Source organism: Poecilia formosa, unplaced genomic scaffold (genome assembly GCF_000485575.1).
Source record: "Poecilia formosa unplaced genomic scaffold, Poecilia_formosa-5.1.2 Scaffold114, whole genome shotgun sequence".
NCBI lineage: Eukaryota > Metazoa > Chordata > Actinopteri > Cyprinodontiformes > Poeciliidae > Poecilia > Poecilia formosa.
In genome coordinates this window covers 222,625-235,301 of record NW_006800053.1, presented here as the reverse complement: position 1 = coordinate 235,301, position 12,677 = coordinate 222,625, and the positions used below count along the sequence as shown (strand labels likewise).

At 42.5% G+C, this 12,677-nt stretch overlaps 2 protein-coding genes and 1 pseudogene across 2 annotated transcripts; 2 read left to right on the top strand and 1 right to left on the bottom strand.

Annotated features, from left to right (window-relative positions):
* The first annotated feature begins 1,420 nt into the window (after positions 1-1,420).
* LOC103143625 (GTPase IMAP family member 4) lies at positions 1,421-4,984 on the top strand. Its single transcript, XM_007560235.2, has 3 exons — positions 1,421-1,517; positions 1,652-1,793; positions 3,559-4,984. Exons 2-3 carry the CDS (start codon positions 1,763-1,765, stop codon positions 4,572-4,574), a joined length of 1,047 nt encoding a protein of 348 aa, XP_007560297.1. The 5' UTR covers positions 1,421-1,517; positions 1,652-1,762; the 3' UTR covers positions 4,575-4,984.
* kdelr3 (KDEL endoplasmic reticulum protein retention receptor 3) lies at positions 4,612-8,844 on the bottom strand. Its single transcript, XM_007560236.2, has 5 exons — positions 8,043-8,844; positions 7,584-7,684; positions 6,102-6,260; positions 5,746-5,998; positions 4,612-5,654 (listed from the first exon to the last, which is right to left on the bottom strand). The coding sequence occupies exons 1-5, from the start codon at positions 8,131-8,133 to the stop codon at positions 5,611-5,613; spliced, it is 648 nt and encodes a 215-aa protein (XP_007560298.1). The 5' UTR covers positions 8,134-8,844; the 3' UTR covers positions 4,612-5,610.
* Positions 8,845-9,933: 1,089 nt separating this feature from the next.
* On the top strand, positions 9,934-12,259 carry LOC103143706 (tripartite motif-containing protein 16-like protein; annotated as a pseudogene).
* The last annotated feature ends 418 nt before the right edge of the window (positions 12,260-12,677 follow it).

Below are 12,677 nucleotides of genomic sequence, written 5' to 3'. Positions count from 1 at the left end.
GAAATTATTGAACATTCTATGAGACATTACATCTGTAGATACTGATCACGTGTCTGTATCCATCTATATTGTTGTTGATTGATTGTCCAGCCCTAACTTGAGTATATCTTGTAATATTTTAGTCTCTGTGACATATTGCACCCAGTTTGATGAGTATAAACAGAAAGCTGGACTTGTTTTTGCACATTTCTCAAACTTTCATTTTGCATTTTTCTAGCATGTAAACTTCTGCTCATAAGTTTTCATTCTGAATATGAAAAAACAAAACAAAACAAAAAACAACCATGTGTTGCTTAGTGGTTGACGAAGTCATTTGGTCATTTTGCTCTTTTTAAATCATTAGGACAACAGAAACTAACCAAGTGACCCTGATAAAAAGTTTACATATTTCATGCCATGTGTTGCGCCCTCATGGAACCAGCAGCACCAGTTCTGGCTTTTTCTTCGGTTTCTGCCCTCACGCTGTTTTGTTGCAGTGGTGCAGTGCCTTTTCTTCTGGTGACTCAACCCTGCAGCCTTTTTTTTTTTTTTACATCAGACAAAGTTATTTGGGTTTTGTGTAAATTTTTTTGGCATGTCAAATAACTTGTCGGTCTGCCTGACCTTGGATTACTTTCAACTAAATGCCTCATTTTTTACTTTTCATGTCCCTTTTCTGTTTTATACAGTTCAGTTACCTTCTAACACACATCCTTTGTTAATAGAACTTTCTCTGTGGTTATGAATCTAGAAAAACCAGTGAGGTTATTGGGTGAAACCATGAGTGTCGGAAAAGGTTTTTGTATTATCATGTATATTTTGTCAGTGTATGTAAACCTATGAGCACAACTTCGGTTCTCTAGAGCTAAATGTCAAATGTACAAAAAGTAATAATAATAAGCTACAGTAGCAGTCATGACTTGAATATTCCTTGCTCACTACAGGACATAGCTCTGTTGCTTGTCTGAGCTGTGTTCAATTCAGTCAAATAAAAGCATTTCCTTTGGATTTTATATGTAAGGTTTTGGCATTTCAGGTTTGCAGTGTTACTTTTGTTTTTCTGGTATTTTAATGATTATTTATATTCAATAGGAGGGTCATATTCACCAAACAAAACAATGTGTCCGACTCCGAGGGGATGTTTCATACTACACAGATTCCAAATGAAAGCATAATAAAAGATATGAGCATCTCCAGTAATTTGAAGTTGACCTAGTGTGGAAGAGAAAAGCTGGTGTGTGAGGAAAAGCGACTCCAACTAGATATAGTTGGGGTTATTTGTCTTATTTTATCTTATATGACCAATATCCTGTGAGTAATCTTTGTCAAGTGAGGATTTGGGACCACCGACATGGTCAGTGTCCTTTCTCGACGGTTCCCGGGGAATTCCGACGGTGGGTGTTCAGTGCCTTCTAGTGGCCATAAAAGTGAGCTGCAGACCGTCTACAATTTTTACAAAAACTGTATTAAATATCGTGTTGCTTTTTTCGTCGGTTTAATAGACTTTTATTTAATTATTATAGCATTTTCCACCATCGGTAAGTATTTCGTGCATGCAATAACTGTCTTTGAGTTCAAATTGTGCGTCAGTGTGGAGATCCGCTCCCCGTTCTGCGCTCTGACGCTAGATGAAAATTTAACCTTTTTTTTTGTTTGTTTTTTTTACATCCAGGAGGACGTCCGAGTCACAGCAAGAAAACAGGCAACCTGTCGTTTTTCCCTTCACCATCTGCTCAGGAATATTAATCGCAGTAAAGGTTTTGCATCGCATTTTCCTGACAGGATGTCATCTGGAAATGCTGCGTCACACGAAGGTAAGTGTCCTCCGTTCTGCACCAGGGCAGCCGCAGCATCTCGCTGTGTCCTAGTGTGGTTCAGACAGGCATCTTACAGTTGGATCTATTCACGGAACATAAAATACACATTTTAAATCCTTAACAATTTCAAACTTGATCCCCCCCCTCCCCACACACACACCCTCCTCCATATGTATTCATAAAAACGGAAAAAATATATATATTGCTGCTTAAGTAATGTGGTATAAATGTTAAAATATATTTTTCAGCATTGCTTCATGAAATTTATTAAATAAGCTTAACATGCTCTCCAGGTGAGCTTCCCCAACTTCAACATCAGCCCTTCCTGTTCAGAGATACATTCCTAATCATTATGCATCATTCCATATTGGACTAAGACGTTGGCTTCAGGACTCTACTTGTAGGTCTTTCAGTCAGCTGGTTTGATTTAGTTTTTGTTTTTTTACACCCATTTCCAACAAATGTAACCTCAAAACACTATCGACATTACAGCTTATACACAGAAATAAATTGTCAGTTTTTTCCCCCCACCCAAAAGCACTGATACAGGAGAACTTTCTACACAAGCCTTTTAAATTACAAAGACACCAACTGTAATTTCCATATGTAATTTTTTTAAAAACTTTTGCTTTTATTCAATTTGGTTTTGGGGCCCTCTTGTTTTGCTAATGTGGAGTGGTTGCAATAAACAGATTATTAAATAATTTAAAAACCTGCCAAACTTACTGCATCTCTGACTGTGATGTTTACATTATATTCTATAGGCACATAGAATATGGCATGCATTTATTGGCGTCGATTTCCTCAACTTTGGGGCATTGGTGATCGACTGATACATGTGAGGTCAATATCCACCGATCTTCTCAACCTTAGGAAAGGTTTATAAATCAGCCTCTGTCCTCTTCTGCTCTGTAGTGAGAGGTTTGACTGACTGACCGGGCCTCCAGGTCAGGTCTGCATGTTTACAGTTAACAATATTCACCCCACTGTTGCCAACTCAGTGGCTTTCTTGCTACATTTAGTGACATTTCAGACAAAAAAAACTGGAATCGGCCAAAATCAAAATCGGCAGGTCAGGCTTTTTAAAAATCGGTAACCAGGAATCGGCCAGAAAACTGCAGTCATAACTTATAAATTGATGTAAAAATAAAGTTTGTTTTAGATATATAAATAATCATGCTCAGCAGCAAACTAATATATATCGCCAAGTACAGATACAGCAGCTCATTTGATTTATTAATGCAGCAGCCATGTAGCCTGATGTAAAATCATTTTGCTAGACAATGCCGAACATTGAAAAGTTGTAATTATAATGACCAAACTCACCATTTTGAAGCCAAAGAACCCTCATAAATACACAAAACCAACCACGAGAATCAACTCATTTAAAGTTAAAACTTGGTTTCACTCAAATACAAACATTGTAGCATAAATGTTCGGCCGTTGAACTGGACCGTTCCAGGTCCCCATCAAGTTTCTATTTGCAGCTCCACAAATCTTTCTGATAAACATTACGTTACCAGGAAAAAACATGTTTTTATCTTGTCTTTATTCTATCCTCTCTCCCTGAAGGGTAAGTTCCTTCTTTTGCGACATTGTTTTGCTTGCTTATCTTCCACCAGAGCTTTGGATGCCCTCTGCACAGCAGCTAATATCACCGTGCAGAGCAGAACCTACCGCTGCTGCATAGAACAGCTATGCAGGTCAGGGGACCCTATGCAAGAAAGCATCAACAAACCGTGTGTGTTTCTTTCTTTTTCAGGCAGTCAGCCCTCTCTCGAATCGAAGACCGAACCTTTGAGGATTGTACTGCTGGGCAGGACTGGGACGGGCAGAAGCTCCTCAGGAAACACCATCCTGGGTAGACCGGCCTTCTGGGTTGAGCTGTCCCCCTCTTCTGTCACCGCAAGGTGCAGGAGACAGACCGGGACAGCAGGCGGTCAGAGTGTCTCGGTAATCGACACCCCAGGGTTCTTCCATACAGACCTGTCCCCACAGGAAGTCATGGCCGAGGTGGGCCAGAGCGTTAGCTTGTACTCCCCAGGACCGCACGTGTTTTTGGTGACCCTGCAGCTAGGCAGGTACACCCAGGAGGAGAGAGAGACCTTGGAGTGGGTCAAGGCGATGTTTGGGGCTGAGATATCCAGATTCGCCATGGTCCTGTTCACCTGGGGGGACCAGCTCCAAGGCAAATCGGTCGAGTCCTTCCTGGACGAAAGTCCGGAGCTGTCCGGGTTTGTCAGCAGCTGCCATGGGGGGTATCACGTCTTTGACAACAGCAGGCAAGAAGGGACGTCGGAGTGCCCAGAGCAAGTCTTAACCCTTCTTAAAAAGATTGACGAGATTGTTTCAAACAACCGAGGCAGCTGGTACAGCAACGTCACGTTCAAGGAGGCTGAGAGTACAATTAGGGAGGCGTGGGAGAGGATACTGGAGGAGAGAGGACCCAAACTTCAGGCGTCTCTCAAGGAGACTGAAGGAAAGGAGAAAGCAGAAGACTTGGAGAGAGCGAGGAGAGAGGAAGAGGAGGCCAAGAAGAGAGCCGAGAGGCTGTTCTGGTGCGAGCTACTGACTGCACTGGGCAGAGGAGCAGCGGAGGGGGCAGGTATCGTGGGAAAGGACAAGAGCAAACCAGTGAAGAAGGCGAAGGTGGTGGAGAAGGCGATGGGTCTGGCGGTGTCGCCGCTCTCCATCAGGTCCGCTGCGAAAGTGCTGGAAGGAGCGGTGAAAGAAGGCGGCAAGGTACTGCAGAAACACAAAAAAACCCTGCTGCACTGACGGACTCGCCAACGACATGCTGGTTTGAGTCTCTGAATCAAGATGGACAACCTTTATTATCACAAAGACGTGATGTGTTGAAAGGAAGACTCACAACAGCGTTCTGTTGATCACATCAGATACTTTCAGTCTCTACACGTCTTAAGAGCACTTTAAGACCGGGAAGTAGTGTGAATGTTTCTGAAAACAAAACATGACCAGATCTTTGAGCTAAGAGAATTCCTCATGTAATAAAAGCAAAAAGTGGATTTCTGATTTCATTGACTAACACTTTTGAAATTACAATAGAAATGAGAAAGTTTAAAGTAAAACACTGCAGCTTCTTTGGCTTTTCATAACAATATGATGTTAAGCCCTTTTTTTTTTTACCCCCCCCAACAACAACAAAAAAGAACAATTACACAAGACAAGGTAAACAAGAAATCCATAACCGTAACAAACTTGGCAATAGAAAATACAGTAAGTTATTCAGGGAGTGCCTATGAATACAATCTGTGAGAAAACAAAACATTGGGGTTTTCACATGTTGGACGTTTGGTGACGTTTAGTTTAGGAACCTCTCACGATTAAAGCTACGGTCTACCTGAGTGCTGAAAACACCGGCTGAAACAACCTACAAGTTTGTTTTCATGCGTTCGACATTCAAAACTGTTAGTACAAAAAAAACCAGGCTGGTTATTTCAAAGAGCTCCAGAGTCGAAAGCAGTTTCTGAAAAAGGAAATGTTGGGACGAAAAAAAAAAAAAGCACTCTCCTCGCTGTAATCCGAAGAGAACCGCGGCGCTCACCGGCAATGAGTGTCTCGGGTCCTATTTGCATCTCAGGAAAAAGCAGAATGACACATCCGCGCCGCATTGTCGCGCACGCACTTATACGATTACACACAAACACAGACTTAAAGTACCAGTCAAACAAAACAAAACAAAATAATCTATTTAATTTTGGTCTACAAATATAAGACCTTTAGTCCCTTTTGCTAAAGTACAGCTACAGGGAAAGGCGAAAGGATTCTGCTGTGGCAGGCACTGACGTGAAACCTAAACCGGCATCGGCAGGCTCATCTTCCCTCTTCCTCGGAGAACTGCAAAAAGATACAAGAAACTGTGAGAACGCACTCTGTTTTTTTTTCCTCGGGAGATAGACGATTGAACTCGGTGTGCGGATTTCCTCACCCCTCGTGACGTAAAGGTAAAAGAAGTCGCAGTAGAAGATGGTCTGAACGACTCCGGACACGATGGCGATCTGGTCGTAGAAGCCCTCGGTGTGGTAGCGCCACACCCAGTTGGCGATGTACAAGGCCCTGTAGAGGCCGAGGAAGAACAGGTAGTGGGTGGTGATGGACTCCGCCTCGCCCGTCTTGGTGATCATGAAGAGCTGGGGCATTATGGCGACGGACTCCAGGAAGATGGAGAAGGTCCACAAGATCTGGAGGAAGGATCGAGGAGAGGGACACGTGTCCGTTTCTACCTTCATCACATAAAAAAAAAGCGAAAGAGTTTCCAGGATCTGCGGACTCGTATTCGTTTACCTCTAGTGGAGTGAAGGCGTAGTTCTCCAGGAAGGACAGGCCGATCACCGGAATCAGCAAGAACTCCACTCTGAACGTGTCGTTCTCTGAATCGTACGAGTTCCTGAAGCGCATGTAGATCAAATACACCGTAGCGTAGGACAGAGCCAGAAACACCACCTGAGAACAGAGTCAAACACTGATTAAAGACACGACCTTCAACTTATCACTCGCTGGCTTTGCACAAAGCTGCCTGCTTTGCATCACTGCTACGGAAACGAGCTGCTCAACTCATTGAACTGCTAACATATGTGGTAGCTGATAATTCAAGTTCCATCCATTTCAACTCTGCGTGTCGATCGTTTATTAAGCCAGTTCCCTAATTGTGGGAAATTGGCCAATTCTTACATGAGAAACCGATCTTATCCATTGATCTTATCTACCTCCACAAAGGTCTGAAAATCAGCCACTGTCTCCTTTCGCTCTGCCATGAGAGTGAAAGGAGACAGTAACAATAGTCACCCCACTGTTGCCAACTCAGTCGCTACATTTAACAACCATTTAAACCAAAATAAAATCAATATCTGCCAAAAATCGGAATCAGAGAACTGCAATCATAGTAATGACATTTTCTGAAGCACTAAATGTTGGGCTTTAATCAGCCGTTTGACGTTTTAGACGTATCGACATGTTGATGGAGACGTGTGTGTGTGTGTGTGTGTGTGGGGACGATTTTCCTGACATATACTATGATGTGGGGACCAATTGCTCCTTGTGGGGACCGGAGCCTGGTCCCCACAAGGGGAAACCCTATTTTTGGGTCAGGGGTCAGAGTTAGGGCTAAGGTATGAATTGAGTTTTGGTTAGGGTTAGGGTTAGGTATGTGATGGTTAGGGTTAGGAAAAGGGTAAAGGTAAGGTTTAGGCTGTAGAAATGAATGGAAGTCAATGGAAAGTCCCCACAAAGATAGCAACACAAACATGCAGTGTGTGTGTGTGTGTGTGTGTGTGTGGGACATAACTCTTGTAACACATATGGACTTTGCTTCACAGTCCCCTCAAGGCTGCAGTCACCCCCATTTCTTATGCACACTTCAGTCACACTCTTTTTTTCCATCCACTTAGCTTCACATGCTTGGATACAACAACTCCATAAACAGCCAGTTTCTTTAGCAAAGACCTCTTTAGTCTCATTATGTTGAAAGTCTGCTGGACGGTACTCTTCCTTGCGACGTGAAGACCTTAACGTTTTATTTTCCGTTTTTTTCCTCATTGGTCTAATGCAGGTTTTTGTTAAATGAACACAAATAAATACTTGAAGATCCTCACAGTGCGTGTAATGTATCATGTTACTCTAATTTATGAAAATGAACTTGTAAATGTAGTCGTGTACAAAGGGGAAGTTACAAAAAGGCTCATCTAAAGGAGAACAACACATTCCCCCCCACACGCACTTTAACTTTTCTTGTGAGATAATTAATCAGCTGTGAGTTCTCCAACGTACCTTCATGACTGTGTTGTAGGCCGAGATGTAGACTGTGAACAGGTCAAGGTACCTGGTGGTAAAAACAAGTGCGAAGAGCACCTGAGACTTCCCAGAGATGCCTGCGAGACAGAGAAGGCTTGATTATGAGCAGCAGTGGATAATAGCACCTTCATGCTAATTATTAGCATTGACAGTCGATGTAATTGAGTTTAATGATAACCCCAGTGTGATAAAGTAGGCGGAGCACTGTGGTTTGTTGACACTGCCACGTAGCCTTTACACACATACAAGTAACTGTAACTGTAACCATAACTGTGCAAACTGAAACCATAATTTTAGTATTTTTAATAACTACAGAAGGCTTTATGGTGAGTATGCAAACCATAAGGAAATGAAGCATTTACACTGCAAACACACACATACAGTGACGCCGTGCAGTCATACAGCAGGAAATCAGTTACTTCTGAGGTAGCTCACCAGCACAAGATTTGGACCTCCATATCTTCATCAGCAGGATGAGAATAGCCACCAAATGGGACACGTCACCTGCCAGCCGAAAGATGTTCATGGTGTTGCCCCTAGAGTCCTCACAGGCCTTCAAACTCCCACAACACTGACTTCTGAGTTGTTGACCCACAAAGGGAAAATAAGCTCGGAGCAGATTAAGAGAGGAAAAAACAAGCTAGCAGCTTCGCAGTTGACGTTAGACGGCTCTGTTGGCCGCTTGTCTGAAATATGAGTATGTAAACAGGTAAAAAATGTTCGCAATTTCCAGAACAGACTCCTGGCATGAGAGAGCAATGATGGTTCCAGAGGCAAGCTGAGAAGAGGAGGTGACGTGGCTGTCAAGCTAGCCCGATTAGAATCTGACAGTTACGTCGTTTTCTGTTTGCGCTTTCAAAGTAAAAGTGTTTACTCTTCGGTTCAGATTTAACCCACGTAAAATAGCTTAGAAAACGTCTCATACACGAGATTCACTCAAAGAGAAAAATATAATCTGCTGTTTGTGGACATTTTAAGCTAAATTCTATGTGTGTTTTGTGCAATGAAATTGTAAGCTTTTATTTTGAAAGCTTATCATTTTATACGGATTTCCTGTGTTGTTGTTTTTTTACTGTGTGGAACTTGACAATCTAGAAGAAATGGCATTTTAACCTGTAAATCCTTAATTAAGCGGCAGGTGGCGAGAAGCTACCAGGAAAATACAAGACAAAAACATCTCTTATTCAATAAATTAGAATATACGTCTCGTCCGTCAGATTAAAAGTACATTTTTGAAAATAACAAACTTTTAGCAGGCAGTTTTTTTTCTGATGTATACTAATTTTAAATGTCATATTTTCATAATTAACAGAAATAAAGATTTTCAAACATCCAATTGTGTGTAACTACGTGTTTCACTTAGTAATAAAGTTCCGGAAATGAACGGACTTTTCAAGAATATTCAAATTTATTGAATGGGTCTGTCCATCCATAAACAAATTTCTAAAATACTTTTTATATATATTTTTTGGGGACATTTTTAACAGCAATTATTTTAAAAAATTATTTTTCAACAGGTTTTGTTCTGGCATCACTTACTCACCACTGATATAGCACCTAATGGTTGCTATGGTGACTTGGTTACCCCCCCTTCCCCCCACACACATTTATATGTATAGAAATCCCAGACAGAGCTGACCCATGTGAAAGCTGTCATAATAACCGTGAGCTGAGCAAAAGGTTATTGGAACTAATCTGACACCCAGGCCTGATTAGAAGCTATTTATACATACACACAGCATGGTGAGGATGCCTGACTGGTTGTGTTTCCTCACATGATGGAATGCGGGCACGACGGTTCGTCATATTTACGTTTTTGCAGAAAAAGATCCAGTTAGTTAGCTTAGTGCAGGTTAAACATTTAGACTTTTTAAACTGGCTGTGACACTTCCCCCATCAAGGGCAAACACAAAGTTCAGATTAGGAAAACAAAATCTCCCATTAAACGCTTTGTAGAGCCATTTCACTACAATTACATCTGTCAATCTAGAATATGTTTCTGTCAGTTTTTTATATCTAGAGTCTGAAAATGAAATGTATTGTATGCTTAGGGAAAAAACAAAACAACAAATGAGCAGCAATGAATCTTCTATTTCATTATCTGATACTGTGGAGAGATTACATTTAGACAGCCGAGTTTGGTGACTTGGTTGTTTTAGAAAGAAAATTGCTGTGATGATGGTTAAACTGTTACTTTAAGAGATTTTCTCTTCCTGGAATCAAAGTGTGAAATCCCTCCCTCTTTTTCTTGTTTTCAAACTCACCTCAAAGCTGGGTTGTACCTGCATCAGCTGAGGGTGAAATCTGATTGGCTGCAGCCTCTCGGCATCAACCTGTGATTCGTAGGTCAGAGAACAAACCTGTTTCTGTTTTCAAGGAGTGAAACTCGCACAGTCGCTGTAACCGAGAGGAGAAATGGAGCAGCATCAACTGGACCAAGAGACCTTTTCCTGCTCCGTCTGTCTGGATCTACTGAAGGATCCGGTGACTACTTCCTGTGGACACAGCTACTGTATGAACTGTATTAAAAACTTCTGGGACAACAGCGAGGAGAAGAAAAGCTACAACTGCCCACAGTGCAAGGTGACCTTCACCCAAAGGCCTGTTATAAAGGAGAACACCATGCTAGCAGCTTTGGTGGAGCAGCTGAAGAAGACTGGACTCCAAGCTGATCCCTGCGATGCTGGACCTGAAGATGTGGCCTGTGATTTCTGCACTCCGCAGAGACGAGGAAAAATCCAGCAGATGATCCAGAGCAGGGAGGAAGATGTGAAGCTGCTTCAGCGGGAGGTGGAGGCCGTCAATCACTCCGCTGATAAAACAGTGGAGGACAGCGAGAAGATCTTCACCCAGCTGATCCGTCTCCTCCAGAAGAGCTCTGATGTGAAGCAGCAGATCAGATCCCAGCAGGAAACCGAAGTGAGTCGACTCAAAGACTTTCAGGAGAAGCTGCAGCAGGAGATCACCGAGCTGAGGAGGAAAGACGCTGAGCTGGAGCAGCTCTCACACACAGAGGATCCCAACCAGTTTCTCCTCAACTACCCCTCACTGCCAGCACTCAGTGAGTCGACACGCTCATCCAGCATCAGCATCTGTCCTCTGGGACACTTTGAGGACGTGACAGAGGCTGTGTCAGAGCTCAGAGACAAACTACAGGACTTCCTGAGAGACTCATGGACAAACATCTCACCGACGGTCACTCAGGTGGATGGTCTACTGCAGTGCTTCTCAATTCCAGTCCTCACGCCCCCCTGCTCTGCATGTTTTAGATGTGCCTCTACTCCAGAACAGCTGATTCAAATGATTGCATGACCTTCAAGTACTGCAGAGGCCTGTTAATCACCAAAATATTGAATCCAGGTGTGTGGCAGAAGGGAAACATCTAAAACATGCAGGGCAGGGGGGCGTGAGGACCGGAATTGAGAAACACTGGTCTACTGTCAGAACCACAAGCAGAACCAAAGAGCCGAACTGGGTTCTTGAAATATTCACATGAAATCACACTGGATCCAAACACAGCAAACACACAGCTGAGACTATCAGAGGGGAACAGGAAGGCGACGGTGACGACTCGGCACCAGTCGTATTCTAGTCACTCAGACAGATTCACTTACTGGTGGCAGGTCCTGAGTAGGGAGAGTCTGACTGGATGCCGTTACTGGGAGGTGGAGTGGGGAGAGAGAGTGTTTGTAGCAGTCGCATACAAGAATATCAGCAAAGCAGGAAGAAGGAATGACAGTAAATTTGGAGGTAATGACAAATCCTGGGCTTCAAATTGCTGCAGGTCTAGTTTTGAGCACGACAACATCCCGACCTTCATCTGAGGTCCGATATCCTCCAGAGTCGGAGTGTACCTGGATCACACAGCAGGTCTTCTGTCCTTCTACAGCGTCTCTCAAACCATGACTCTCATCCACAGAGTCCGGACCACATTCACTCAGCCGCTGCACGCTGGACTTTTTGTTTGGCACACTGGAGACTCTCCAGAGTTCTGTAAACTCACTTAGATTATTTTCAGGTATTTCTGATTGTTGATCACATTTTTGTGCTCTGGTGCCTCTGATCTGCTGCTCTGTTCACATTTTGCATGTTTTCGTACTTCTATTTGGATTTCTACTGCCTATAAAAAAACAACCACTGATCATTGAATCGATCAGCAACCTGCGAGTGTTAAATGCGGTTCACTTTGCGTCTCAATGTCACCGTGAATGTTCAGTGATTGTTTATGGACAACACTCGCCTGATTTAAAAAAAAAAATCCATTTATTCTACTAAACATGTATGCATAAAAGAGACATTATGAGTGAAACTGTCATTAGAAAAATGTTAATATTTGAAAAATATTAACATTATTATATTTGCCAGTAGGTAAGACTGATGCTCAGACAGGGAGGAAGCTCCTGATCGTCTCCTTTCCTCTCCGTCTCCTCCTCCCATCATGCCCTGCAAAGGACTGATTGACGCAGCACTTTCAGTCTGCTCTGAGTTCATACAGCACAGTAGAGTAGACAGGATTACAATCAGTGGAGGAGGAAGAGCAGGACAGACAGTAAAGGATTAAAAAGACAACCACAGCTGGGATGAAATAAGAGATATGCAACAAACGTGAAACTAAATGAGGAAAAAATAAACTGGAGGAATAAAGGAAAATTACGAAAAAAAAAAAAAAGGAAGAACATGGGAGCATCGGCGTGAAAAGTGAACGCGGGGTTCACTCCTGAAGAAGGAGGATCAAACACATCCAAGCAATACAACAACGTCTGAACTGCAGGGTGAGTAGAGATTTTGATCAATTCACAGCATTTTTTTTTTGTTTTTTGATAATCAGAAGATGTGCACATGAGGGAAGATGTGTTTTACTTTAGTTGTGTGCATTTCAGCAAATTGTTCACATTTTATGAGCTCAAACGGAAGCCGACAACGTTAGTGTGCCTGGTTTTTGTTCAGAGTCAAGCCGGTGCCTCTGCCACCTTCAGAAAAGAAAAAGAGGGAAAATAATTCAGTCTTATTATTAAATAAAAATGAAAAAAAGAAGAAAGAAATCAATGTTATTATTATGAGATTAAATGT

What these genes read in the sequence shown, in the direction of transcription:
- LOC103143625 (XM_007560235.2), top strand. Translation starts at nt 1,763, where the DNA reads ATGTCATCTGGAAATGCTGCGTCACACGAAG. An exon ending in AAATGCTGCGTCACACGAAG is followed by an intron (nt 1,794 to 3,558) that starts GTAAGTGTCCTC and finishes TTTCTTTTTCAG; the next exon opens with GCAGTCAGCCCTCTCTCGAA.
- kdelr3 (XM_007560236.2), bottom strand. Translation starts at nt 8,133, where the DNA reads ATGAACATCTTTCGGCTGGCAGGTGACGTGTCCCATTTGGTGGCTATT. An exon ending in GAGGTCCAAATCTTGTGCTG is followed by an intron (nt 7,685 to 8,042) that starts GTGAGCTACCTC and finishes TCTGTCTCGCAG; the next exon opens with GCATCTCTGGGAAGTCTCAG. An exon ending in TTACCTTTACGTCACGAGGG is followed by an intron (nt 5,655 to 5,745) that starts GTGAGGAAATCC and finishes ATCTTTTTGCAG; the next exon opens with TTCTCCGAGGAAGAGGGAAG.